Here is a 26,504-nt window from a genome sequence, read left to right as displayed (position 1 = left end):
ATGATGAACAGATGGATCCCACTGAGAACCAGAATGGGAGAATAGCACACCTTTAGACGATGCCAAGCTCTCTGCGTGCATGTGTTTGTGCATGTTGTGCTTAAGCCACGTTTGCTTTTCCATCCTGTTCTTGTGCTGAACAGTGAGGGGTGGACAGGATGTCCAAATCCCCTCTGGAGCATTCCTTGTGTGTGTCAGGGAGTGTGTCCAATGTTGCAACGTCTACTCTAGGGAGAAGAAGAGGCTGCTTATTAAACTATGTATACATTCATAAAGCGTACAATATGCATAGTTAACAATGAGCGTAACAGTGAGGTCTTTTAAGAGTAGCAGAGTCTGGAATCTAATCTATTCAATGAACATTATACCCCGACTTTTATCACATTCTCAATTTCTTTTTTGGACCTCAATAAAGGCCTCTAAAGCTCATCAGGGGCCCTTCCTCACTTCCGACCGGCCTACTTCCAGAGATCTGTGGTCTGACCTGCCATCTTCGAATTCAGCCTTCATTTAGAACTCAACTACACAGAGTGTAAAGTTTTATGGAGCCAAATCTGGCCAATGTGTGTGGACCACGCTCATCTTTTAACTTGACCTTCAGTTTGATCTGAACTACACATCTGTGAAGTGCACGGTTGCGACGCTATCACGGTCACAAATATCTGCCCACAGTCACACGCAAACATAGAGACTCACAAGGCCAAAACAATACCAGCATCGCTGTAACGTCTGGTAATAAATAGCCTACATTTGCTCTTCTTTTTTTTAGCTGGACTAACAGTTGAACCCTTAATCCTATTCCTGTACGTATTTTAACTATCACAACTGTAAATCGACCTGACGCTTATTCTGTGTGATTTAGCACAATATTCACAGTGTGAGATGATGATAGGGGGGTGTCAGTCTGTGGATAAGTACAGAAAATAAACTCAAGGGAGCAGTGCGGCCACTAGGTGATGACAAAGCTTGTGAAGTCGGGCATCTTACCTTTCCTTCTGCACTGGTTAAGTTGACACTCCCTGTGTCATTATAAGAACATTGTGACTGCAAGATACGTACTATAATCAGAGGATGATAACATAAAACACAAAGTGGGATAGAGTAGTATTCTATTTTGTATTTGTTTGTTTTTTTAATTTTAATTCTAGTTAAATTATACAGTAAATTGTTGTAAGGCAGCAGTATTCACACAATGGTGATTTTATATTGTTTTTACAAATAGGGCACCATGAACAACAGAGCTGTTCAACATTGACCTAAAGATGCCTTTTGATGCAGGAGCTTGTTTGTATCTTTAAAAAGTAAGAAACTGAAAGAGTTATTTAATTGTTTCATTGTGTGCTGAAACGCAACACTTCAAGAATCCACACGGGAAGGGCTGCCACACAGTCCTTCCCGTGATGATTTCACAGGAAGGGAATTTATGTTTTTTTCCATTTTGTATCACATCTTAGTAACCCTTTGATGACCTTGCCTTCTTCGTTGTTTCAGAGTGCATGAATATGCGTGTATTTCAAATGTTTAGCATACTAGAAATACGTAGTATGATCAAAGTCATGAAGAACAGAACTTTTCAACATTGGCCTAAAGACGCCATTTGCGGAGGTGCGTATTTTTTTTTTTCTTGAAGGAGTAAGAATGAACTGAAGTGTCATTGCACATCAGTATTTTTCCACCATGGCACACACATTATATACTGTAACCATACAGCATTGTGCAAGAAATATAACTTAAAATACATAGATTAGTCAGTACAAAAGAATAACCTTACCTTTTGTGTGTTAAAATATCTACCGGTAAGTACTTCCCTGCTTTTAAAAACTATGACATGGCAGACATGGCTTTATTAATGTGTTGGAAACCACTCCCTCCCTTCATTCCTCTGGCATACAATTAAACCAAACACACAACTTTGAATCTGAACAAGCTGTACCCAGACAGAACTACTGAGGAGAGAGGATTAAGATATCGAGGATGACTTGCTTCATGTAAGTAATTTTACCTTCAACTATAGGTGATAGAGTCTGTCTGTGAAGGTGGTGTACTGATGAAGTGACAGAGTTCATTTCTAAGCAACATTACTGGGTCGGTAAGCTCACAATTAGTAGGTATTATTTCAGCCTACCTAACATTAGCTGGTTCGTACAAAACACACAGTAAAAAGCTGATGTGAGTGTTAGTAGTTTTGCAGATGTTTTGGTCATAGGCCCACACTAAAGTACAAATGAAAATGGTGTTAGATGAAGTTAGAGAATCACCAAAGTTATTACAATTCATCCTGAGGGGAACATAAATGTCTGTAAAAAAAAGTCCTGGTATAAATGAAATGCTGACTGTTTCTCACTCTTTTTTAGCGCAAAATTGTTCTTTACGGTTACGAGGCAAGGCGTCTACACAATGGGAGCGCAGGGTGTGGCTATATCCACAACTTGCGGGGTGTTAATCGTAGTTGGTGTAGTGGCAGTGGTGGCAGGAATATTAGTGTGGAAGTACCTGGTAAGTGATTCAACAATATCTCCAAAAGAAGCTTCTTTTGTCTGATAAAAGAATAAATTGCAATATATTCAAATGTTAAATTTAAACATTAAAACATGTAAAACTTTCACAATATACTGTAAGTTGTACTTATTCTTTTTTTGTAGGATAACCAAAAGACCTGACTGAAAGAGTTGATTGACTGCAAAAGCATCGATGGAATTATAACTCTGCAATAAAAGCAAAGATGGCAGACAACTGGTGGTTTTGAAGTTTTTGTGTGTGACATTTTTGACTGAGCCATCTCTGGCATTCGGTTGAGTCCTGAATATTAGTGCCAAACAAATCCCTAACGTGCACCGAGGATGTGGCTTGTGTATAATGTAAAATAGTTTCAGACGGCTTATTAAACAGAATGATGTAAATGCATAACCTCAAACCAGTCTGATAACTTTATCCGATTACAAATATATACATTATTTTAGACTGTAACCTAAAATGAAAGGAGCTTGTATGAAACCCCTAACATGTCCTTTGCTTACAGACTGATAAGAGACTAACAGGGAAACGTTTGTATCACCTGCTTATGACTGAAGCCTCCGCAGCACAATTTGGAAAGACAAGGGTCATCTCACTGGAGCCAAGTAACAAAACTGCTTAAACAAACTAAATGCTTTTCTCAAGAAGATGAATCCAATCCAGTTGCGGGTACCATCACTTCACTATTGCTGTGTTGAACAGTGAGGGGTGAGGACGTCCAGATCCCCTCCAGAGCATTCACCGTGTGTCAGTGAGTCTCAATGTTGCAACGTGCACTCCAGGGAGAAGAGGCTGCTTATTAAACTATATCCACATCCATAAAGCGTAAATGAGCAGGTAGCAGAGTGTGGTCTTAAGAGCAGCAGGGAATCTATCTCTTCAATCTTTTCAACATTGGCCTAAAGTTGTTTTTTTCTTGAAGGAGTAAGAATGAAACTGAAAGTGTCATTGCACATCAGTATTTTTCCACCATGGCACACACATTATATACTGTAACCATACAGCATTGTGCAAGAAATATAACTTAAAATACATAGATTAGTCAGTACAAAAGAATAACCTTACCTTTTGTGTGTTAAAATATCTAAGTACTTCCTTAACTACCGTGATGAAGAGACATTTCTAAGCATTATTCGGCCTACCTTGTTCAGCATGTTAACATTAGCTGATTATTGTGATGGTAATTAAAAAATAATCACCTTCTGGTAAGACATTAGCAAATATAGAAGTTATAGAAGCCATGTGTATGACAACTTCACAACAATTAGTACAAAACACACAGTAAAAAGCTGATGTGAGTGTTAGTTGCAGATGTTTTGGTCATAGGCCCACACTAAAGTACAAATGAAAATTGTGTTAGATGAAGTTAGAGAATCACCAAAGTTATTACAATTCATCCTGAGGGGAACATAAATGTAAAAAAAATAAAAAAAGGTCCTGGTATAAATTAAATGCTGACTGTTTCTATCTCCTTTTTAGCGAAGGTTTGGCGTTTCGACTACCGGCTACACAGTGGCAACGGAGAGTGTGGTTATATCCTTGCTATGTGGGGTGTTATTATTTGCTGCTCTAGCGGTAGGAGTAATAATATGGTGGAAGCACCTGGTAAGTGATTCAACAATCTCTCCAAAAGAAGCTTCTTTTGTCTGATAAAAGAATAAATTGCAATACATTCAAATGTTCAATTTAAATGTTAAAAGATGCAAAACTTTCCCAATATCAATTGTACTTTTTTTTTTGTAGGATAACAAAAGACTTAAAGAGAAGCATCGAAGGAATTATAACTCAAATGTACTTAACATGTTGGATGAATACGCATGCAAGTGGGACCCAGATTCCCCTCAAACAAAACCCTTCTGTTTGCTATCCTGGCTCCAAAATGGTGGAACGACCTCCCCATTGATGTCAGGTCAGCAGACAGTCCTCACACCTTCCGTCGCAGACTGAAAACTCACCTGTTTCCACTGCACCTCGATGAATAAAGAAAATAAAAATAATCTTGTTCTTTGTATGTTGTGCTTATTTGTAGCTAATAGTTGAATTCGTATTCTATTGTTTCTGTATGTTGCACTGTTGTTTGGCTTATTTGAAGCTATTGTTCTGCACTTAAAGGATTGCACCTACTTGAAGCTGATGCACTTGTAAGATTCTTGCTGTTCGGAGTTGTATCCTCATGATTGTTTGCACTTATTGTAAGTCGCTGTGGACAAAAGCGTCAGCTAAATGAACTGTAATGTAATGATGATTACATTAAAAACTAATGACAGTGTACTTAATGAACGGAAAAGTTTTATATTATCTTACCTGTGCACCACGAGTAGACTGCAATAGTTTTTTTTTTTACACTAACCTAGACCTAATTTTAACCTAAGCTTAAAACCAAAGTCTAAAAACACACACACACACACAAGATGAATTCAGTTTCATGTAAAACAACTTTAATGAGTTGAGTTCAATCTTCAGATATCTCAACTCTGACGTCAGAGCACAAATATTTCACAGATATAAGACGGACTGAGCCGTTGACCAAATTACACATTAACTGCATCTACGTGTTTGTGTGTCTATAAACATGTCACTAGCACTGAAGAGTTCAATTTCTTAATTGGTACTGAAGATTTCGGCCAGAGTTTACACGTGTGTTTTTGGATGAAGGAGGACTGGTATGTGTGCATCTTGTTTTCTGGTCAGTTCAGCTGTGACTGGACGCTGGAGGTCCCGGCTGAGCTGGTGCTGTCCCATCAGGCTGCGAGGACGGGTCTGAGACAGTAAGAAGAGGATCACACCCACAGAATCAGACCATGCTCAAAATAACACAAAACATCCCCATTGAAGCTAGTAAAGAATACTCACACATGCCATTGGGAGCTCCAGGGTGTCGAGGAGCCATGGCCTGGATGTTTCCTCCACCAGGTATTATCCGGTTGGGCATGGGCTGGCCTGAAGGAGGAGGCACGGCTAAAGTGTAACGAGAGAACAGGTAAGAAATTAACACACTGGGTGGGTTTTATTGTGTCATTAGAGGGTAACTTTTTTTCTTAGATGGTGTTTAATTTCTGGTCTGCGTGTGGGGTCAGACCTGGTTGCTGCATTGTGTATCCCGGCTGCGCTTGCTGCTCCCTCTGCTGGCGAACCTTCAACTCTGCCTGTTTCAGCTGCTCAGTGTGGAAAGTCTGTCTCTCCGACAGGAGCTGCTGCCGCTGCTGCTCCAGCTGCATAAGACACACAGACACAAAGCATTAATAATACGGGCTGGTTTCTAAACATCTTACTGTTGCTTTGGGATACAAAGGAAATAAACAGATGTAAAAAAATAAACCATTACAGCTTTTTGACATTTTAAGGATTTATGGTTGTTCTAGGCCTGGGGTCACTAACAGGGGGACCTATAATCAATAAATTATTAAGAGGTTTTCAATTTTGACAGGGCGCTTCTATTTTAACCGGCACAGCTTCACTCCGCTGTGTTTCGCGAAGGGCGGGGCTTCACACCCGACACACACACACAAACACGTGCGCACACACCTACAGTCAGAAACAGAGCGGAGGAGAGGAGAGAACTAAACTCCCCCCCCGCCGCACGGACCTCATCCAGAGGACATTTTCTCTAACTGGACCTCTTTACATTTTAGTTGTATACCGCTGTTCTAGGCTATAGCAGATATTAACGTGCACTCACAGCCTCTTTCTCACGGTCCATGATCGTCTCCAGCTCCTCAAAGTGCCTCAGCTTAATCTCCAGCTTCTTCATCTGGGTCTCCACCAGCAGAGCCACCAGAGACTTGATCTTCCTCTCTTCTACTGCTGCCAAGTGCTGCAAACACATGAGGCAAAGATGGGAGAAAATTAGAAGGTGAAAGCTTAAAAAGAGACAACATAAATGAGCAAGGAAGTGGGTGCTAAGTGCATGGGAAGGAAATGAAAAAGGTAGCAGAAGTAAAGATAAAAGACGGAAACACTGAGGAAGAAGAGATCAAATAAGAGGTGAGAGGAGGGGAGAATAAATTGGGCGTGTCAGAGCGTGGCAAGGAGGGAGAGAAAAAATAAATTAGGAGACTGAATGAAAGAAAAATACCAAATCAAATCATCAGCAACAAGTAGTGCGACTATTACTGATGTAACTCATATAGCTTTGTGTGTAGAGAGAAAGTGACACAACACCTCACTGGGTTACAATGAACCACACATTTGGAATCAAATCCAATTATATTTATGTACCATTTATTTGAATTGGTAAACTACATTAAAACAAACTTTTTGAGATAATCCCAGTCTCTAATCTGTCAGATGTACTGTATATCCTACATATACTCAATTATATGTGAAAAGTAAGGTTATGTTTTTATAATCTCTTGTTGCACTGTGGGTTGGAAGAAGAAGAAGAAGAAGAAGAAGAAGAAGAAGAAGAAGAAGAAGAAGAAGAAGAAGAAGAAGAAACTAAATCTTGAATCTTAAAGTGATCGCCAAGATATTGCTATGACACAATGGAAGATTTTTTTTGACAACCACTTTACATCCCTGTGATTGGTCTGTTTTGAAGTGGAAGGGCAGGCTTTACCTTGGCCTTTGTTGCAGCTGAGGACAGAGCAGCTGCTGCTGCCGCGACAACGCTGCCCTCCACCAGATCCTGCTCCCTCACTCTCCCCTCATCCACGTCTCCCTGCTCTACGCTCTCGTCGTCATCTGCCCTTCCTGGATCAGGGAGAGAATTTCTTTAATACAGACAGACACGAACATTTACACACGTATAGTAAATGCATATACTGTAATATTTACATACCGTCTCTCTCCTCGGCAAGAATATTTTCGGCATTTTCTCTTTTGACTAGTTCTCCCTTCACTTTGTCCACACTGGGTTCCACTTTGAGCCCATCTACACTTAAAGGGACCTGAGAAAGAGCCTAACACGCACACGCACATGCACACGCACAAGGTAAGCCACACAAATCACCAGCAAATACAAGGAAAACTTTCTTTAAGCTCTTATTGCTGTTTCACCTGATTGGACGTGGAGTTTGTTTCAATTTTCTCGGCATCCATCGACTCTGAAGGACAGAGGAAGACAGAATAAGAGATGCTTTGTAGACAGCATAGAGAAATAGATTCATTTGTGTGTGATTATGTGTATGTATTACCTGTTTTGTCAGGCTGGATGGGCGTTTCACAGATCTTATCCACAGACTCCTCCTGTACTTTGGAAAACTCCTCTGAAGACAAAAATGTACAACACGCATTAAACCATCTCACAACCATACAATAACCTACACTACACACATAGTTACACTCCTCCATCAGTCCTCTTACCCAGTGCGGCCCTAGCTGCAGATGATGCCACCCGTGGGTCCACCACAGATGCCAAAAAGGCCACAGTGCTCATGACGGGGTTTTCTGATTGACTGAAAGGCACAGGCTGGAACGCGAGTGGGCCGAGGGAGGCCGAGGAGTCTTCTAGGTAAGGGTCTTCTATCGGCAGACGAAGGAAGTGCAGAATACACTCGTCCTGTGTTCTGGAGCCCACATGCTCGGATACTTTGTTCCAGTCATCTCTGTAGACCTCTAAGGCCTGAAAGGGGAACGAAAGAGGAACAAAGCAAGTGTGAAAACAAGGTGCAAAACTTTGGGGAAACGATTCTCATGAATCAAATTGACTGAAACTAATTCCCTTTAAGAAGAGGAAATGAGTCATGTGTAACATCTATGATAGAATGACAAAAGACGACACAAAATATGTCTTACCTCCAACAGCAAGAGCGTCTCTTGCTCTGTCCATTCCCTTCCTGCATTTGTTCCTTTAGTCTGAGGCAGACAAAAATACTTTTTAAAAAAAATCACTCCAATAACTTTTTCAACACAAAATTACAGAAATTGTTACAATGAGTAAAATAGTCAAATAAATAAATTGTAAAATTACATAAGTGTAGAAAACAAGATTTAAACTATTGTTACTGTGTGAGACCTTAGGGTGTTTCTTGGTGTAGATGTCGGAGCGCAGACCAAAGTTCTGGCACTCTGATGGCTTCTCTCTGCCCTTTTCCGGGAAATACAACATGTGCTGCGAGGATGACACCTGCGAGAGCGAGAGCGAGAGCGGGCAGCAGAGTTTATCAAGCAGCATTTCATATGATTCAAATGTGTGTTTCAAATACATCTGTGTACAGCTGTTGTCTTGCGCTCTGTGTGTGCTTTACCTGCAGGGGTTTGTGTTGTAGGGGGGCCAGCCCGGACGGTGTGTCGGCCAATACGTTAAAATGAGGGGTGGGTGGGGGTCCCATGGGCAGGGGTCTGCTCTCGGCATCCACCTGGTAGTTAATCAAACCCCACTGCTCCAAAAATGAATGGACCCTGGACACAAAAGGTATGCATTCATTTTACTGTGTTGCAGCTTTAAAACTGCCCCCACAGATGACAAAGTGTAAAAACACTGACAAATCCACCATGTGTCAAATAAAATCTGTTGTAAGACTCATTTGGTATACCACATGTTCCTTCTCAACATTAACAGATTTCATTCGTTAACACGTTCATACATCAGAACGCCCACATACCACACTAAATTTGCAGACAATGCATAGCAGGAAACACCCACACCCACCCACACACACTAAGTTATACCTCATGACAGCACAGACGTCTCCAGTGAGGATGCGTCTGCAGGACGTTGAACTGAGGTATTCCTGGGGGTTGAGTCGGTATGTGTCGATCATGAAGTTACGGTATGCCAGGTAGCTGCAGTGCACAGGAAAGAGCATGTGTTATAGTGATGTCATCTCCATCACCTGATAAGACCTGAAGTCTGAAGATCTGCAGTACTCACATTTCTGGAGATTTAGACTTGTTCTTTCCATTGAAGAACTCAGGCAATGCACGTTTCTCTATAGAGTGAATGCTGGGACATGTGGATAGAAAGGTTTTTTTTAGGGGTTCGGTTATAACGTTGGGATTTACTTAAGAAGGGTAAATTTGAAGTGTTTATTAACCTGTTGTTATTGAACCAAGACGTATAGCTTGGTATTATGATGTGATGGGTTTGTTCTGTGATGTTGTCGTCTCCCTCTGACAGGCGAGCTATCTCCCCTCTCCCCTCCTCATCTTCCTAGACACACACATACACACACAGTACATTTAATAACACTCTTACGTCACTGAAACAAAGATGCTAATAATTGTCAGAGTTTGAATAAGAGTAAGAATTTGGTTGAGAAAAAATAGCATCATATTTACCCTTCCTGGGAAATCATCCTCCAGTTCATCTGAAAAAGAAAAGTGAAGGAAGCTTGAAAACTCAAGGTGCATACACACAAACAAAAGAGCAAATGCATTTAATTATTTGTTTATGTTTTAAACAGGAAAAAACATTTACACATGCTACATTTCTCTTTAAACACTTAACTTACCCAGGTCAGTCATGGTCCCTCCCTTGACAGGAGTATTCTCACTGTCCTTCTTCAGGTTGACTACGAGAACATGACAAAATGGATTATAGACAAAATGCTACACTTTTATGGGAAACATTTCCAAGTCACTGTTTTATAGAGTTGTACCATTCTTGGGTAGTATAACCTCTTCCATGTTAGGGACAGGGGTAGGGTCCTCCATGTCTTTGGTCAAGTCCTCTTCCGTCTCTTCCTCCTGTTGTCCACGCCTTCTCCTGTGCACACAGACAAACATCAATGCAGAGACCTCACCCTGAAATGCCAAACCAAAAGAATACCCTCATGTTTGGTTAAAACGATTTTTTCTTACCCCTTCTTTCCTTTCTTCCTGCCTTCAGAGGAGGGAGGAGAAGGGGAGCGTCTTCTCTTTTTGGAGGGGGTGTGTTTGGAGTCCTGCAACACGGTAGAGGTAAATGGTGAGAAACTTAGAAAAAGGAGAGTTCAAGCTCCATTAAGTCCAAGTCATCAAGACTCTTCAGATAAAGAAAGAAAAATGAAGGTCTCCTGGTTCACAGGAAACTGTAAGATCTATGTATTAATAATTGAAAACATATTCCCTTCACAAACCCTCCAGACTGCCTACAAATTCACACAAACCTGCTCGTCTTTGAGGTGAATACGCCGGCGGAGAATGATTGGTACATTCTTCTCATTCACACAATAGTCTTCTTCGTTCATCCACTCGTTGAAAACATCCGTGTCCAGAACCCAGCCAGCATGGACCTGGAGCGCGCGCACACACACACACACACACACACACACACACACACACACACACACACACACACACACACACACACACACACACACACACACACACACACACACACACACACACACACACACACACGAGGATGATGATACCAAATGCCAGTAATATTTACTAAGACCTATTGATATAGTAAATAAAAGTAGAAAACTGTTGTGTAATTAAGTATATAGAGTGGTACAGCATCACGTTTTTTGCATGTGTGCTGCTGTACTTACCCGCCACGGCTTTTCTGAATGTGGTGGCTCTTCAACCTCTCCCTCGACATCACTTGAGGAGAGCCAACTGTCGTAGCTGATGAAAAGTGGCAAAAGACACAATAGGTAAGTGTTGTGTTTGTTTGTGTATGAGCATCTGTGTGTGTGAGTGTGTGTGTGTGTGTGTGTGCTCATGCATTACCTGTCAGGGTGCATGCCCCAGTGTACCAAAACATGTTTGTCTTTCCGCATGACAGGACGCATCCATTCATCTGAAAATACAAGTGTATGAACATTTATATCAAGTTAAATACACTTAAAAAAGGAAAACAAACACACATTCATGCACAAACTGTAACTGACCTTCGTCTGTAGAAGCAGGTGAGGGGTAGATGTGGTGACTGGCGAGCGTTCGGTCCTCAGTGAGCGTACCCTGTCGAAAGACAAAACTGTAACCCTGCAGCACTGATATTGAACTACATTAACAGCGTTACACAGAGTTTCTATCTCAGACGTCAACCTATAAACATTTTCTCCATCAGTCCGTCTAACATTGTCTGCTCATCAGTTTATGCAACTCTCCTCTGTAGCACTTTACCTGGTGTTTGGTGACAATATCTGTAAGTCTGCTAACCAGCTCCTGGTCCAGTGTAGAGTCCACATATACCACAGGCAGTGACTTACAGTTGTTCTGTAGATGCACAAAACACAATTAGTTCATCAGTGGTGTGTCCCTGTTGTGCTGATGTGTGCATGTATTTAGGGGTGTCTATGTCACCTGGATCAGTGCTCTTTCAATGGCACCAAACATCTCAACATTCCTCTCAGTTCTTGATGGATTCTGCAAGTCAAACCGCCGCCTGTAAAACAGAGAGAAGGGAAGAGATTTCACATGAAAGACACTACAATGAAGAAGCAAGGACATCGGAGGAATGCAACTCACCAGCCTTGCTCAGCCTTGAACTTGTAGGCAGTGCCAAGAATGTGACAGAGCCCACCCCCCGGCCTCAGGTCCAGGAAGCTTTGTGCCTGTGGGAAAAGTGTAAAAATCAACAGTCGTTTTGCTTTTAATGTTTTTAATCCATCTTGACAGATTTTCTGTCACCTGACTCTATCTCCTTTGGAGACCAGTAATGAAAAAGCTTTGTTTGTTTTTATATTCTTTGTTATTCTAATTATATGAGAAGCCTGAAATCAATCAAATCATGTTTATTTGTCACATCATATACAGTACGTGTAGTGAAAATCTTTTGAGCCAGAAAGCAACTAACAAATAGAATATGATTGCATGAATGCAGAACTACTGCAGTATTGTATTTATATTGTTGTGAAACAAATATATCTATCGAATTACCAGTGCATTTCATTATATCTTGTCATACAATTATATGGTGATCACAACCCACAAAAGACTTAAATCATAAAAGATGGAAACTTTGGATACGTATGAGATATTGTAAATCCCTAACACTTATTTAGACAAAAAGAAAACAGTTAGAGACGGACTCACAGGCAGTTTGGTGAGAGCAGGACTGTTAGCTTGTCTGCCAAAGGCATCCTCCTGGAACTGGAGAAGCTGCAGGGTCATTGCAGCCAGAGCCTGGCACGAGGGAGCATCCACCAGCACATACTGACAGACACAGATTTTGAGAGGGATATGAAGAGGAGAATGTTTCATCGTCATGCTTTAATGCAACCTACTGCATTTGACCGATTGTCTACCCAGTTTAACTGTTGTATTTGTACTGATTAAACTCTAGGATATAGCTACATTTGCACTTCATTATTTGTATGTATTGTTTTAAATAGATATAGCACTCATTAACTTAATCACGTAAATCTTGCTGGCCAGTATAAACGTAACGTTATCCAGCATGAGACGTTTGTTTACAGTCTGAGCCATTGGACTTGCTAGTAGGGGGCGGCTAGCTTCGTAGCTAGCTTCGTAGCTAGTTTCCTAACCAGCTAACTACCTTTTTGTAGTGCTTCCCGATCCACTGTCGCACCACCTCCAGCTGGGCTAAAGTATCCGGACTCTCCCAGAACCGAGCGGACGGACTGCTGTCTTTTTTCCGGTGTGCAGATGTTCCGGAGCTGACTAGGCTTGTCCCGGGAATGCCGAGGTTTGTTCCTCCGGACATTGTGGCAATAATAAAACGAGATTATTGTCAAACAGGAGAACAAAACTGGCTAGCGTGCTCGCTAGCTTTTGCGTTCTCGATTTCTCTCGCGAGACGCAGCGCGATTGTCTCAGTTCAACAGGGTTTTCTATTTTTGAATAATTAACTGTCTTTCATGTTCACATTTTCACTAATTACGGGCATTTTTTATTCAGTAGTAAACGATTAATATACCCCCTAATGTATTATACAGAATACATGCCTTTGTTACAAACCAGAGGACTTTTATTTTGAAGTAACGGACAAGGAAATAACTACGCAAGACATGTAAACAGAAGTGAAGTAATTTGACATTGGTTAGTAGCAGCTCGTATATTATAATACTCTAATTCCAAGCTACCTTTCGATTAATTGTTGAAAAATTCGGTTTAGTATGTGAATTGTTTTGTTGCCCTAATTTCCGTTTTGTCATATTTTGCCAAGAGACAGTCATATTGCCTGTTTGGAAAAACAAACTCCTGACCAGCTGGCTGTCGACTCAGCAGTTGCAGCGAGTTTGTTATGATTATTTTCCGTCTCATTCTATAACTGGATATCTGCAAACCCGCAGACTCCACACACACCCTCATACCAACCAGGCAGTGTAGACTACTGTGCGTGGCACTGAAGCACCAGCTGTGAGTAACTCATTCATCCTCTCACTCCATGTCTTCCTAGGCCGTGAGATCCCATGGGTGTGCAGGGTCTGACCACCTATGTGGAGGGGAACAGAAACTTCCTCCAAGATGTGAAGTTCAGAGATAGTCGCCTGGTCATTGATGGCTGCAGTCTGTATTTCCGCCTCTACTTTAGCCATGGTTTGGACCAGCAGCATGGAGGGGACTTTGATGCTTTCGCTTGCCTGCTCACCCAGTTCTTCTCTGCATTGGCGGCCTGTAACATCCAGCCATATGTGGTTCTGGATGGAGGTAAGAATGCTTTAGAATTGCAACGCCCTATCAGCTTGTATATTTTATGTATGTTTAAAGAATGTATCATTACATACATATTTACATGATAGAATATTGTCAGATGTTTTGGATGATCAGATGAGACAGTTCTTTGATGAATGAATTGCATTCAACAAAATCAGTTTGCTCACCTTTGTTAAAAGTGGATTAACAAATTAAAAGTTTGTCTTCAGTTGTAACACCCACAAACACTTTTTATTTATTTGTTTGTTTGTTTGTTTGTTGTGGTTATAAGGGATTGACCCCAGTGAAAAGAAGTTTCCTACGCTGCGTCAGCGTCTGCAGTCGAAGATAAAAGATGCAGACAGTCTCTCTCGCGGCCGCAATGGCTCCGTTCTCCCCATCCTCACAAGAGACGTCTTCATTCAGGTCCTCATCCAGAGAGGAGTCCCACTGGTCCAGTGTCCAGCTGAGGCTGACTGGGAAATTGCGTGTTTGGCTCACCAGTGGAACTGCCCAGTTCTGACCAATGACAGCGACTTTTATATCTTTGATCTCCCAGGTGTGGGTAGCGACAAGATTGTTGTACTTTAACAAAGATTCAAATAAGCCGTTGTAATTAATGGTAGTGATAGTATCTCACTTGATGCTTTTGCTTTTTTTTAACATCTTGTTTATGTGTTTTCTTAGGTGGTTATCTGCCACTCCATTTTTTCCAGTGGACCGACCTGAACGGGAAAGCCTCTCACCGCTACATCTCGGCTCGGTGCTACACCACTGACGGGCTGTGTCGCTGGTTTGGGGGCATGAACCAGGAGTTACTACCCTTATGTGCCGTCCTGGCCGGTAATGACTATGTCACTCCAAAAGATGCTCAAACCCTCTTGGGTCTGTTAGATGCAAGTGCATTTAAGAGAGGTGGTGGCAGAGGTAGAGCGCCCACTTCCCGCATTGAGGGCTTCCTCCTCTGGCTGTCTTCTTTTTCAAATCCAGTAGAGGCCCTGGAGGAGGTGAGCAGGCTGATGGGGGAGGAAGGTGGGAGTTGTAGGGGCAAGAAGGGTGGGCTCAGTTCACAGCTGTGGGCAGGTATGCAGGAGTACCACATCACCCCTCAAAGCTGTTTGGCTCGCTGGTTCTCTGGAGGTAAAGAAGCTCCTGGAGGGTGGACCTCTGGACTGCCAGAGTGCCTGTCGCTGGCTGCAGCACAGGGACTGTTGGCTCCCTTAGTTGTAGATGCTCTGGTGATGCGCAGGGTTCTCCTCATCCCACAGGTAGAGAATAGCAAGCTAGCTAGCAGCCATTGTAGTGCCAGCGCCATACGCCAGGCTGTATATGGGCTATTACTGCACAGAGGCCAAGATGTCCAAGCACGGGATATGAGGATACAGGAAAACATCAGCCAGGGTACGAGAGGTGGGAGAGGGCGAGGGGGAAGTGGTCAGATTGGTGGAGGTCAGGGCATATTTACACAGCAGGGTGTAAATATAGGGTTTAGCATTGAACAAGCAGCCGGTGCAGCTACAATGCTGTCTCAAGGCTCTAGTGCCCTGATGTCTATCGAGGAGTACGACCGTGTGGATCTGAACTTTAAGAAAAACAATGTAGAGGTACATCCGCTCAGGACTCCCCTACGTCTAGATACACTCGGCCAGGTAAACACAACAACAAAAATGATGCTTGTTGAATTTATAGTTTTTAAAAGGAAAGGAAATTGTTCATGTGATTTATTTACCTTTCCCGTTGTTATCCCATATTTGATCCAGGCTCCTGTGGCAGTTCGTCTTGGTGTCCTGTTAGAAGTCTTGAAGATGAAGGAGTCTGCCCTGGCTCCTGTTGCCTTCCACCTGAGGCTGGCTGTAGCAGTGACAGCCTTCTGGCTGCGAGAGGCTATGCCGACACCCTCACAGCTCCAGCTCCAGGCTTTGGTGCTGGGCATGGTTTACGGAGAGCTTTCCTGGAACAACCAGCCCGAAGCTACCCACTACCAACATGCCGGTTAGTTGTGTTGCATCTTCTGAAAAAAAAGAAAGAAACCGCAATCGATCGTTAATGGTATAAAAACCTGTTGCTGCTGTGTATCATCCTAGTCCCACAGCCAAACTGGGCTGCGGAGAGCAAAGTGTGCGCAGAGTTGGATCGACAACGCGTGAGGACAGGGGAGCGACGGGGCTTGGATGTCGGAGCGGCTCACAGTTTCAGCCAATGGCAGGCCTGCCTCTGGAGTGCACAGTGTCTCAATCAGCTGTTGCTGCTGCCTTTGCCTCAACACCACCTATCATGGTAGGGGATCATCATCAACCGTTTGCATTTTCCACCTTTGAGAACTAGAGCTGCAACCCTTTTCATTAAATTATAATTATAATAAATCTTAAGTTTTTCACAAATATTCACTTTTACAAAAACAATTAATGAAAGATTGTCTTAAATGACAGTCAAAGAAATACATTTAAAAAGGGTCATTCACCCAAATAACAAGAAGAATAGAGAGATGTTTGTCTCTCTGCTGCCACCCCAATTCAAGGTTGATGGAATTTTGGATGTTTTGATTGAACATTGAAATGAAAGCAAATCAAGAGTAATTGAGACACTGGTCCAGATATGCACATTGCTAAAGGATTTCTTTCATTGAAAGACATTTTCAAACTCCATTCACCTCCATATTTATCGGTGTAGACCTGGGGTAATCTCAAAAATATCTGCAGCTACCACCATAAGTGAAAAAAATATATTTTGTGTAATTAGATTGCTTCTCTCCCTCCCTCCCTGTGTGTGTGTGTGTGTGTGTGTGTGTGTGTGTGTGTGTGTGTGTGTGTGTGTGTGTGTGTGTGTGTGTGTGTGTGTGTGTGTGTGTGTGTGTGTCTCAGGTTGTACAGTGGTACCTTGGTGCACGGCCTCCTCAGGTATCTGAAAGGGGGCCGAGCTGCTGAATCCCTCCTAGCCGGAGGTTCCTTCTCCAGACAACTCTACTCCTCCCTGCTGGACACTGTGAGGAACTGCAGCTCCAAAACCCATCCCTCCTCTTCGGCAGCAGCGAGGAGGAAGAGAGGCGGAGGCCAGGGAAGGAGAGGGGTAGGGGGTGGTGAGAGAGGAGGAAGGGGAGGGGGTGGTGGTGAGAGAGGAGGAAGGGGAGGGGGTGGTGAGAGAGGAGGAAAGGGAGGGGGTGGTGAGAGAGGAAGAAGGGGAGGTGGTGGTGGGAGAGGAGGAAGGGGAGGTGGTGGTGGGAGGGGAGGAAGGAGAGGAACTGAAGAGATAAACAACAGGTTTGCCCTCCTGATGAGCGACGAAGAGTCTGATGACAATTGATGAGGAGGCAGAGTATGAAGCAGTTGTTAGGGGCCAAATGATGGAGGACATTCCAGTGTTTTATCAAACACACTCAGGGAATGCTACAAATAACGACACCTCTTAATATTGACCACTGAGCTTCTACCTTTATAACCAGGTTGCACTAATTTTACTTTCCTCACTAATATTTTCCCGCCTATGAAAACTTCTGTTGCCATCTGAAATCAAGTGGTTAAAACATAACAAGCAAAACGTCAGATCAGTTTTTCAAAAGCACATTCTTGCCGTATTTTAGCAGATTTATGAGAGCTTTTATTAAAGTAGTCACTGTAATCAATGCTTGTATTCAACCTTACCGTTTTATTCAGTTACATTAAAACAATTACAAAGTAAATAAGAAATTATTAATTAAAAATACATTTTTATCATCTCTGTTTTCAGAAACTTGTATGGCAGCTGAGTTTACTCATCTTTCTATAATAAAAAATACAAACCAAACTTGACATGATTTTTTTTTTTCAGCTAGTTTGTACTTGTACATATGGCTAACTCACAACACAACCAGTATTCAACTATTTATAAATGCAGTTCATCTCTATTCTGTCTGAATGCACAGATAGAAGGAGCTGGCAGGCTTGCTTTATGAAAATCAGCGCCACTGTCAACTGGAGGCCTGAAGTGTCATCAAACGTCACAACTTAACATATACGGAATCTTCTTCTTGTCCTATGAGGATGATGAGGTTGAGGCAGACGACGAGGTTGAGGCAGACGACGAGGTTGAGGCAGACGAAGAGGCAGAGGCAGCAGCTGCGGCATTTGACTGAGAGTCTATGAGGTCCATGTCTTCGTCTTCGTTGACTCCACACGTGTCGACCACGCAGATCAGGCAGCTGGTGACGGGAAACGCTCGCACCTTGCTGCAAGTCACCCACCTGAACACACAGAACATTGACTTTAGAAGCAGCATGAAATGGGAATCAAAAGATGAAAACCTTCAGTAATGGTGAGGTAATTAGATTCAGGGTTTAAACAAGCTATTTGCTTTTGATTCCCAGTGTGCCTGTTAGTGATAGAATGTACTGTAGATTTATTCATTTCTTTGTAATATTTAGTTAATACACTGACTTGTCTGTATCAATGTGGTACTCCAGGACTTGTCCGAGCCGGCCCACACCTTGAAACCCTGCCAGCACATAGATGACCTCACCGACTGCTGCACACTTCACTGTTACACCTCGCCATGACATGGCTGAAGCGGCATGCCACTCATTGCTGGCAATGTTGTAGTACTCCACAGAGTCCAGGCCACCTAAAAAGAAAACAGCATCATACAGAGGACACACATGCTACAACTACTGTGTTCAATAGTATTATTACATTACTATTATAGTAATATCATTTTTTCTGTACCCAGTGCCCCCTGCCCTCCAACAGCATAGATCCTGCTGTTGACCACCACCAGCCCATGGTTCTTCCTGGCCTCTTTCATTCCACACAACTCCTTCCATCTGAGGACGGAAAGATGGAGACAGACACAGGGACAAATAAGGGAGTAAGGAAGAGTGTAACAGAAAACACAGAACTGTAGCAGTGCAACCCAACAGTTTTGACCTTTATGTCTCCCTGCTCTTTTGTGGAGACATTTCCATGACCTCCTGGTCTGATAAGAGCTTTTCAAAGCCAATTCGCTAAAATAAAATAATTATTTGCAGTCTAAGAAGATAGCTATTTATCCTCTTTCCTGAGACGTGGATTTTCACCAAACACGTCCTTACATTTCCTTCTTTTGTCAGCCAGCAAATAGCAATAAGGCAACAGTCTTTCCACTCGTATTCCTTTTCATAAACACTGCAAACAAGCCAGAGATCATCCTTTGTGTTGCATAGTTCTGAACCGTATGTTTGTTTGACTTACTTTTGAGTGCTGGGGTCGTAAACCTCGCAGTTGTTGAGGACCCTGCCAGACATGTTGTTGCCCACCGTGCCTCCACAGACGTATATGAGCCCGTCGGCCTCCACTGAGCCGTGGCTGCAGCGAGCCGTCAGCATGCTGGTTTTCACCTGCCAAGACTCTGTTCTTGTGTCGTAGCATTCGAAAAGGTCGAGGGCAGAGCTGCCTGCACACACACACACACACACACACACACACACACACACACACACACACACACACACACACACACACACACACACACACACACACACACACACACACACACACACACACACACACACACACACACACACACACACACACACACACACACACACACACACACACAATGACTAAATGCTTTCAGAAGGGGGATGTCTTTCCTCCATGAAGGATCATTACTGTCAAATATCCCCAAATCCACTCAGTAATCCTCCCCAATCCCAGGTCCCCAAATTCACCCCTTCCACCCTCCCTATGCTCACCCACTTCCGACCCCCCAGATGTGTAGATCTTGCCCTGGGAAGCGCAGGCGGCCAGGCTGTCGCGAGGTGTGGGCGGACCCAGCTTGGAGTACCAGCTGTCCTTCAGGACGTTGTAGCAGTCCATACGCTTGATGGGGAAGAGCTGTGAGCCACCCAGGATGTAGACAACATTATCCCAGAAGATAGCTGAAGCGTCCCGGCGCTTCTCGAAGGGGCAGCGGATGTCTGTCCAGGCGGAATCCTGCATCGAAAGCCAGACTGACACTCAAACACGGGCAAATCTGATTTCAATCCGTTTCTGCAATATCTGATCGGATTAAATTGAAATGTACCGTTGAAAACTAAGGAGGTCAAATATATATTTTTCAACTAAAACCCAAAATTGAGTCCTGAAATTTCACACTTTTAACACTGAACAAAAGCATATTTCTATACAACATTTCCTGACTTGAGCCCGGTACCTTGGGGTTGAAGTAGCGGCAGGACTGAGGCTGGGAGCCTCCAAACAGAGCGATGCGGTAGTCGTGCTTCTTGCGTCGCGGCCGGCTGCTCTCTCCCAGATCCTCCCGATCCTCCATGGACAGCAGGTGGTAGCGCATCCCACCTGGGACAAAAGCACAGGCGGTTTTGTTTTTGTTGTGCGTCTGATTTGACTTCCTCTTGTGAATTTGAATCTCCAATATGAGATCATGTAGATTTAATTCATATAAATGAAGACATTGATTAGATTTAGGCGAGTTAACACCAGCTGTGTCGGTGGCTCATATGTTAAACATCTGCCAGAACCTTGAATTTTACCCTTAATAATAATAATAAATATTAAATCTGTCACTACTATAATAGAGTATGCTGCACATAGTTTAGATCCAGTGTAATGTAACATTTTCCTACACATAGCAGACATTTCCTCACTACACCAATGTTTTTGTGTCCCTTCATATGAAAATAATACACTCCATTGTGTGTTTTTATGATGTCCACTTGTCCTACTCACTGATGACCATCTTGAGGCACTGTGGGTTGTCCTGGATGAGGGGCTCACCCTGCACCGTCTTGGAGAGGAAGGTTTTGGACACCAAAGGAAAGCGAACGCACCCAAACACCTCCACCATGTACTGCTGTCTGTTACACACATCGTACTTAAGCCAGCGCATTGCTGCGTCATAGATCTGAACACAAATGCGACAACAAAACATGTGGGAGCATACGGGGGGATTGTTTGTTTTGCCAGAGGTAATACTCATATTTGTCCTGACGTGATGAAACTCTATTTGTTTGTAAAAAGAAGTAATTCTCATAATTTGTACAGATTTCTTACAAAAATTTAGAGACTTATGATTTTGCCATGTACCTGAATTTAGGCACCAAAAGTGAGTTTCTATGAACAACTCAGACAATTATTTTCTTTATCATATTCCTAAAAATGACAGCACAAAATAAATGAAGTCAAAGAATGTGTCATGTGTACCTGGGCCTCAGCACGGACTGTGAGTTTGTCATGGTGCAGTAGGTGTGTGAGCTGTGTAACATTCAGTTGCAGGAACTCGTCCAGTTTGTAGACTTCAGTGAAGTGGAGCTCGAAGAAGTCCTCTGCTGCTGCCTTCAGCTCGGGACAGTCCATACAGTCTGCCAGGGAGGAAATACCTGCAGGAGGACAGGACAAGGATCAGTCAATCCAGTGAGTAACATGTTTGGCACATATGTGGGAAAATTAACTTTAATATTTAATTAAACCGCAATGCTCTTGATTGTACATACCAGGAACAAGTACCAGTTAAACCAGCTGGAATTGTTTGGCCATTAGTAGTAGTTTAATAATTAATGCTGGTGACTCGATGCATAAATGGCTCAGCTAATTATGGGGTAACGGGAAACGAGATAGGATTTAACCTTGATTGCATTTCTGCTCTTACCAAGGCAGTTTGTTGCATCAATTTGTGCTTTGAGGAACTCCACACACATCTTCTTCACAGGCTCAATCTGGTACTGGTTGGCTGCATCAAGCAACGACTGGACGTTACTGCTATTCACAGAGATCCTGACACACACACACACACACACACACACACACACACACACACACACACACACACACACACACACACACACACACACACTTTTTGAACATGTATGTACATTTTAACTATATAACTATATATATATATATAACTATATATCAAGATGTACTTTTAGACAAGACTCTTACCGAGCCGTGTAGATAAATTCAATCAACATTTCAATGATCTCGGGCTCGGCACTCTTGAGCTCCACCTCGTGGGACATCGACTCCATCATTCTGGCTGGAAGTCAGGAAAAAGAGATGTAGACGTCATAGAAAATGGGAACATACTAACAATACATGGCTGCTATAAATGTTTTTCCTGCTCTGCTTCGCAACATTTAGGGGCGCACTGAATCATTAATAATGTGACCTGCCGACAAATACTGCTGTATTAGAAATCACATGTTTTTATATAGCAGCAGAGGGAATTTTTCCACAAGCAATGTCAGTCATGATCAATAAGATTAAATATAAGAATTGTATCAGTAGGCAATGCTGTGCCCAATAACCATGTCCAGTGATCAATCTTGGGCTCAATGTACACAATATCAAGCGTGGCTGTCCTCTCAATGGTCATGTGTTTTTATATTCACACTTACTGGTGAACATGAGACTAAAGAAGTGGCTGGCAGCAGCCAACACTACTCTGTGGGCAGGAAAGCGTTTCCCCTGAACCACCAGGGTCACATCACAGAGTGTACCCTGAAGAGGAAAAAACACACACAGATAGAAAGGATCAGGAAAAGAGACACACACTGACAGAAAATGCATCATGTCAAGCCCTGACATTCACTTGTATCTTCTTTTGTATATTCTCTCTAACACACATACCTGTTTCCTCAGGTTGTTGATGACTTCCATGATGCTAGACAGCTGTCTGTACTCCTCCTTGATGGCACTCTTCCTCTCGCTCTTCTTCTTGGTGCTTGCAGCCTTCTCTGGAGAGGCCACCCCCGTCATGTCAGCCTGATTCATGTAATCTCTTCAGTGAAATTAAAATACTTTTAGCACCACTGCCAGCAGTGTGTGCAGCTGCAGGCTCTTTGTTGTCGCTCAGCAACTGAGCTTTGCTTGCTAGCAGGCAGAAGCTTGTTGCGTTTTAATGAACAAACAATCCGCCACGTTGACTGCAGCTTTTCCTCGATAAAATCAGAGATTATCTTTCTGTCGTGTCAAATAGGGATGAAATAGGTTAGCGTAGTGTATTTAGTAAGTTTGAACTACAGCTGGGGTTGTGGTTACCTTCTTCTTCTACGGTTTCTACTTTGGTTGAAGATACTCGCGTTCGCCCTCTACCGACATGTGGGATAAATCACACTTTAACCTGCAGTATTGCGGAACTTGTTTTATTTATCATTTCAAATAGTTAGTAGACTTCAGTGAATACGTTTTGGTATTCAAAATAAAAAATATTTAAGGTGTTTAACTTCTTGGAAAGACACATTTCAGATTAAAGAGAGCCAGGGATCTGATACGGCGAATGGCAACAACAACAACAGAGTTGTGTTCTTTACCTCGCTGCAGCTCACCTGTGGGTGCACCTGTCTGTCACGCTCACATGTGTACACTAAAACAGAAAACATAACCAGGAAGAAAACTTTTTCAGGAGTCGCGTGACGTTGACGTCATTTGGTATGTGCGGACCTCAGATGCATTGCCAGAAATAATTGACCTGAAAACTAATTGAGAGACCCCAGAGCTGCAGAAAAATGCTCCGTTTTCTCTGCTGTTGCTTCTCAAGTGAAAACTCCGCCAACGAGGTACGTGTTTATTGACTTTTATGTAAAATTTAATGCCTTCTATTAGACGAGAAACTTGATCACTGCTGTGCTACAGTGAGTTTACTGAATCGACCCATTTCTGCTATTTAATGTAAGAATGATGAGGACTACACCCATTATACCGATTAAATGTATTTAAATCATGCTGTACAGTTGCCATAGAAAAAACTCCATGTTGTATATGTAATATTTTAATAGTCTCTCACAAGACACGCAGATACAAAGTGCGTTAAAACAAAAGCGTGAGTCATTCTGTCACGAGTATCCTGGCCCAAATAATTGCGATTCACGATATTTTACAAACTTTACAAATTTGTCAAAATATGGTTAACACTTTAAAATTGGCAATGAAATAAATGGAAAGAAAGAAATAACTTATTTTCATCGCATCACAGATAGGACACACAAACCAAACAATCTTAAATAAGTTTATCATAAATCATAAAGTCCCTCTGCATAAATAAAGCATACACAATTAAAGAAAATATGTGTGATTCTGTTCATTCTTACATGATAATTTCTGTATATTTAAAATCAGGCTATATTTTTCACTTCTGCCATGATAGCAGGCTAGACAGCTTTTTCACTTCACTAATGAGGATATTCGCAAGTATCCCCATAAAAGAAATACACCACTTTTTGTAAATGTTTTTATCACAATCTGCGATAAAATCCTATATAGTCCCATCCCTAGGTCTCCATAAAGGCAGTATGAACCACATGGTACACTTAAATGTTTGTTGTTTTTTAAATATGAGCACTGTGTTTGTGCATTAATTTTATGACAAAGTAATTACATGTGTCCAGGTGAACACAAGCCTTATTAGTGCCTGGTCAATTTTTATGTAAAGAAATCCACTCTGCTATTCTATTTCAGAGGCAGCCTCTCCTGCACCCCGCACCATCTGACTTGAATGAAGCTGGATCAGCCAGGCAGACCCAACCAGCACACAGAGGTACATTTCTTCAGACCTGTTTGCCTTCAATGCATACCAGTTAAAGATTGTTTTGTGTGTGTCTGTGCCTGTTGTTTGATATTCTCTTCCCCTCCAGATGTACAGACCGTTAAGCGGATCGGCAGGCTGGTGATGAGGCGATTGTGTGTGCCAGAGTTGGACCAGAGGTTTTCGGATATGGCTGAGACCTTCAACGAACAGCACGAGCATTATGAAGCCATGGTCCGACATATCAGAAACCTGCGTCAGATCTACGGCTGTAATCACAATGATAGTGTGGCTTTGACCGAATGTGTGGGGAGGGTCAGAGATGAGCATGGTAAGTGACACACTCAAAGCTCCCTGCCGGTACAGGCAACTTATTGGCAGGTTTCCTTGCTTCAAATTTCTGTTTCTGTTGTTTTTTCTGTTTCGATCTCCATTTTTCTCTCCTTCCAGAGGCCAGGTACAGGGTCTCCCTTAAGATAAAGGGCTATGAGTTCTCCCTCAATGTGGTTCCTGTGGGCAAAAGTGAGGAGGAACCACTGCCTCCACATCTACAATTGGCTCAGGATGAAGTGAAGGGCATTTCTGAAAGCGCCAAAGCCACCATCTCAAAGGGGACCACACTTCAAGAGTTGATTGGTTGGCTGCTCCGTAGCAAGGATAAAATGGCTGAGAAAGTGAAGGGGGCTGCAGCAACTTACCAGGAGCAAGGAAGACTGAATGAGAACCTGGAGGAAAACCTGAAGGAAGTGAGGAGGGCAAAGGAGTTTTCGCTGGGATACAGACAACAGGCTGGGGAAGTCATCACTGAGGCTGCACAGATAGCAGGGGCTTTTCTTTAAACAATTAGGCACACACAGAACATTGTGCATGTATTTAAAGTATACTCTGCTCTGCAGGTCTTTGCAGCTTATCGCACCGCGTTTGTATAAGAACACAAAGATTTGCGATGATATCTTTCTTTTAAATTTTTTATTAATTATTTTAAATTAAAAATAGTAGTCTTTGCTATTTGAGACTCACATTAACACTTACAAAATATTGTTTGTATAAAGACTTACAGTATTTTCCTGGATGGGTGTAATCTTACCAGCTAACATTAGGGGGCATTTCAGACTCACTTTACTATTCCCCACAGTTGCTCTTTAATTCATATTCCTCAGATTTAGTTTGTTTCTCAGGAAATTGCGCTACATGGAGGCAGATTCCCTAAATTCTAGACTCGGGTATCAACATAATTCATAAATGACACATTTTGTAGAATTTTGTACCTGATTAGACTCTTGTATTTTTGCAAAACTTTGCCACAAGAAAAGATTGTTCTTTGGCTGCACTGGATTATACATATCTTCTATAATGAGGATAGGACACAGTATCCTACAGCAGCAATGGTAATTGCTGCCAGATGTTTTTTATAATTGTTTGTGTAGTGTTTTATTATTGTGACATACAGAGAGAGCAGATTTACTGATTATTATCTACAAAACCCATGCATGTATTAACTGATTAAAGGCTATCCATCTGTTATTAATATGAAAGCAAACAAACACATGGTCATATGCCATCTTGATAATTAATTTGGGAAAATCCATTGTTCCAGAGGTCATTGTCAACTGGTCATGCATTATTTATCCGACAGAGACAATTTTAGAGTCCTGCTTTTGCCTTAAGCTTTAAAGATTAATTTGTCATGAAGTGTATGCAGGATGTGGTGGGTAAAACCTGAGAATGAGTTGCTTATTTCTAAATGAAAAAGTTTGGGAAATAAATAAATAAAAGTAAATTGACAACATTTAATTGAAAAATAATTGTATTTTTTTAATAAAAACAAACTGTACTAATTATGTCCATAATTTGATCACATTTTTGTGCGAAGATTTATTTATTATCTTTTACTAATTATGTTCATAATTAAAATGTAAATATTTTTTAATCAAACGAATCAACTGCAGTTTATATGCTGCAGTACAATTAATTATTCTTACAACAATGCAATTATAAACCAACTGTCAATAAATTACTTATTTTCTGTG

At 42.1% G+C, this 26,504-nt stretch overlaps 4 protein-coding genes and 1 long non-coding RNA gene across 6 annotated transcripts; 3 read left to right on the top strand and 2 right to left on the bottom strand.

Moving 5' to 3' along the window:
* The first annotated feature begins 1,701 nt into the window (after positions 1 to 1,701).
* Positions 1,702 to 4,461, top strand: LOC115015798 (uncharacterized). Its single transcript, XR_003833030.1, has 5 exons — positions 1,702 to 1,988; positions 2,355 to 2,496; positions 2,643 to 3,265; positions 3,994 to 4,119; positions 4,258 to 4,461. It is a non-coding gene; the product is annotated as an uncharacterized LOC115015798 (long non-coding RNA).
* Positions 4,462 to 4,930: 469 nt separating this feature from the next.
* On the bottom strand, positions 4,931 to 13,313 carry smarcc1b (SWI/SNF related BAF chromatin remodeling complex subunit C1b). Of its 2 annotated transcripts, none has more exons than XM_029442693.1 (28): positions 12,887 to 13,313; positions 12,424 to 12,543; positions 11,857 to 11,942; positions 11,692 to 11,773; positions 11,512 to 11,604; positions 11,277 to 11,346; positions 11,116 to 11,185; positions 10,935 to 11,010; positions 10,545 to 10,670; positions 10,315 to 10,340; positions 10,056 to 10,162; positions 9,909 to 9,968; positions 9,736 to 9,764; positions 9,492 to 9,607; positions 9,329 to 9,400; positions 9,127 to 9,240; positions 8,703 to 8,856; positions 8,471 to 8,581; positions 8,251 to 8,310; positions 7,819 to 8,077; positions 7,650 to 7,721; positions 7,513 to 7,559; positions 7,295 to 7,415; positions 7,073 to 7,206; positions 6,194 to 6,328; positions 5,594 to 5,726; positions 5,368 to 5,472; positions 4,931 to 5,274 (listed from the first exon to the last, which is right to left on the bottom strand). In XM_029442693.1, exons 1-28 carry the CDS (start codon positions 13,052 to 13,054, stop codon positions 5,207 to 5,209), a joined length of 2,814 nt encoding a protein of 937 aa, XP_029298553.1. In that variant the 5' UTR covers positions 13,055 to 13,313; the 3' UTR covers positions 4,931 to 5,206. The 2 variants fall into 2 exon arrangements, with proteins under 2 accessions (XP_029298553.1, XP_029298552.1); XM_029442692.1 differs by having other exon boundaries at positions 10,258 to 10,340; positions 12,887 to 13,312.
* On the top strand, positions 12,529 to 17,766 carry aste1b (asteroid homolog 1b). Its single transcript, XM_029442696.1, has 8 exons — positions 12,529 to 13,036; positions 13,751 to 14,001; positions 14,279 to 14,545; positions 14,674 to 15,635; positions 15,747 to 15,978; positions 16,071 to 16,263; positions 16,848 to 17,092; positions 17,222 to 17,766. The coding sequence occupies exons 2-8, from the start codon at positions 13,764 to 13,766 to the stop codon at positions 17,284 to 17,286; spliced, it is 2,202 nt and encodes a 733-aa protein (XP_029298556.1). The 5' UTR covers positions 12,529 to 13,036; positions 13,751 to 13,763; the 3' UTR covers positions 17,287 to 17,766.
* klhl7 (kelch-like family member 7) lies at positions 17,614 to 22,751 on the bottom strand. Its single transcript, XM_029442694.1, has 12 exons — positions 22,581 to 22,751; positions 22,349 to 22,451; positions 21,894 to 21,987; positions 21,601 to 21,725; positions 21,156 to 21,331; positions 20,682 to 20,856; positions 20,149 to 20,291; positions 19,688 to 19,928; positions 19,185 to 19,386; positions 18,681 to 18,778; positions 18,396 to 18,579; positions 17,614 to 18,202 (listed from the first exon to the last, which is right to left on the bottom strand). Exons 1-12 carry the CDS (start codon positions 22,722 to 22,724, stop codon positions 17,995 to 17,997), a joined length of 1,893 nt encoding a protein of 630 aa, XP_029298554.1. The 5' UTR covers positions 22,725 to 22,751; the 3' UTR covers positions 17,614 to 17,994.
* A 189-nt stretch (positions 22,752 to 22,940) lies between these two features.
* Positions 22,941 to 26,263, top strand: LOC115015407 (uncharacterized). Its single transcript, XM_029442695.1, has 4 exons — positions 22,941 to 23,509; positions 24,408 to 24,486; positions 24,584 to 24,805; positions 24,925 to 26,263. The coding sequence occupies exons 1-4, from the start codon at positions 23,459 to 23,461 to the stop codon at positions 25,311 to 25,313; spliced, it is 741 nt and encodes a 246-aa protein (XP_029298555.1). The 5' UTR covers positions 22,941 to 23,458; the 3' UTR covers positions 25,314 to 26,263.
* Positions 26,264 to 26,504: the final 241 nt, after the last annotated feature.

This window comes from Cottoperca gobio, chromosome 11 (assembly GCF_900634415.1).
Source record: "Cottoperca gobio chromosome 11, fCotGob3.1, whole genome shotgun sequence".
Taxonomy (NCBI): Eukaryota; Metazoa; Chordata; class Actinopteri; order Perciformes; family Bovichtidae; genus Cottoperca; species Cottoperca gobio.
Note: the sequence above shows the minus strand (reverse complement) of the source record. Positions and strands in the feature narration are given on the sequence as shown.

What these genes read in the sequence shown, in the direction of transcription:
- smarcc1b (XM_029442692.1), bottom strand. Translation starts at nt 13,054, where the DNA reads ATGTCCGGAGGAACAAACCTCGGCATTCCCGGGACAAGCCTAGTCAGC. An exon ending in TCGGGAAGCACTACAAAAAG is followed by an intron (nt 12,544 to 12,886) that starts GTAGTTAGCTGG and finishes TGTGTCTGTCAG; the next exon opens with TATGTGCTGGTGGATGCTCC. An exon ending in AGGAAGAAAGGAAAGAAGGG is followed by an intron (nt 10,163 to 10,257) that starts GTAAGAAAAAAT and finishes CTGTGTGCACAG; the next exon opens with GAGAAGGCGTGGACAACAGG.
- aste1b (XM_029442696.1), top strand. Translation starts at nt 13,764, where the DNA reads ATGGGTGTGCAGGGTCTGACCACCTATGTGGAGGGGAACAGAAACTTC. An exon ending in TTATATCTTTGATCTCCCAG is followed by an intron (nt 14,546 to 14,673) that starts GTGTGGGTAGCG and finishes GTGTTTTCTTAG; the next exon opens with GTGGTTATCTGCCACTCCAT. An exon ending in GTCTAGATACACTCGGCCAG is followed by an intron (nt 15,636 to 15,746) that starts GTAAACACAACA and finishes TATTTGATCCAG; the next exon opens with GCTCCTGTGGCAGTTCGTCT.
- klhl7 (XM_029442694.1), bottom strand. Translation starts at nt 22,724, where the DNA reads ATGAATCAGGCTGACATGACGGGGGTGGCCTCTCCAGAGAAGGCTGCA. An exon ending in CTTTAGTCTCATGTTCACCA is followed by an intron (nt 21,988 to 22,348) that starts GTAAGTGTGAAT and finishes CCTGACTTCCAG; the next exon opens with CCAGAATGATGGAGTCGATG. An exon ending in TACGACCCCAGCACTCAAAA is followed by an intron (nt 18,779 to 19,184) that starts GTAAGTCAAACA and finishes TTCCGTCCTCAG; the next exon opens with ATGGAAGGAGTTGTGTGGAA.
- LOC115015407 (XM_029442695.1), top strand. Translation starts at nt 23,459, where the DNA reads ATGCTCCGTTTTCTCTGCTGTTGCTTCTCAAGTGAAAACTCCGCCAAC. An exon ending in GTGAAAACTCCGCCAACGAG is followed by an intron (nt 23,510 to 24,407) that starts GTACGTGTTTAT and finishes ATTCTATTTCAG; the next exon opens with AGGCAGCCTCTCCTGCACCC. An exon ending in GAGGGTCAGAGATGAGCATG is followed by an intron (nt 24,806 to 24,924) that starts GTAAGTGACACA and finishes CTCTCCTTCCAG; the next exon opens with AGGCCAGGTACAGGGTCTCC.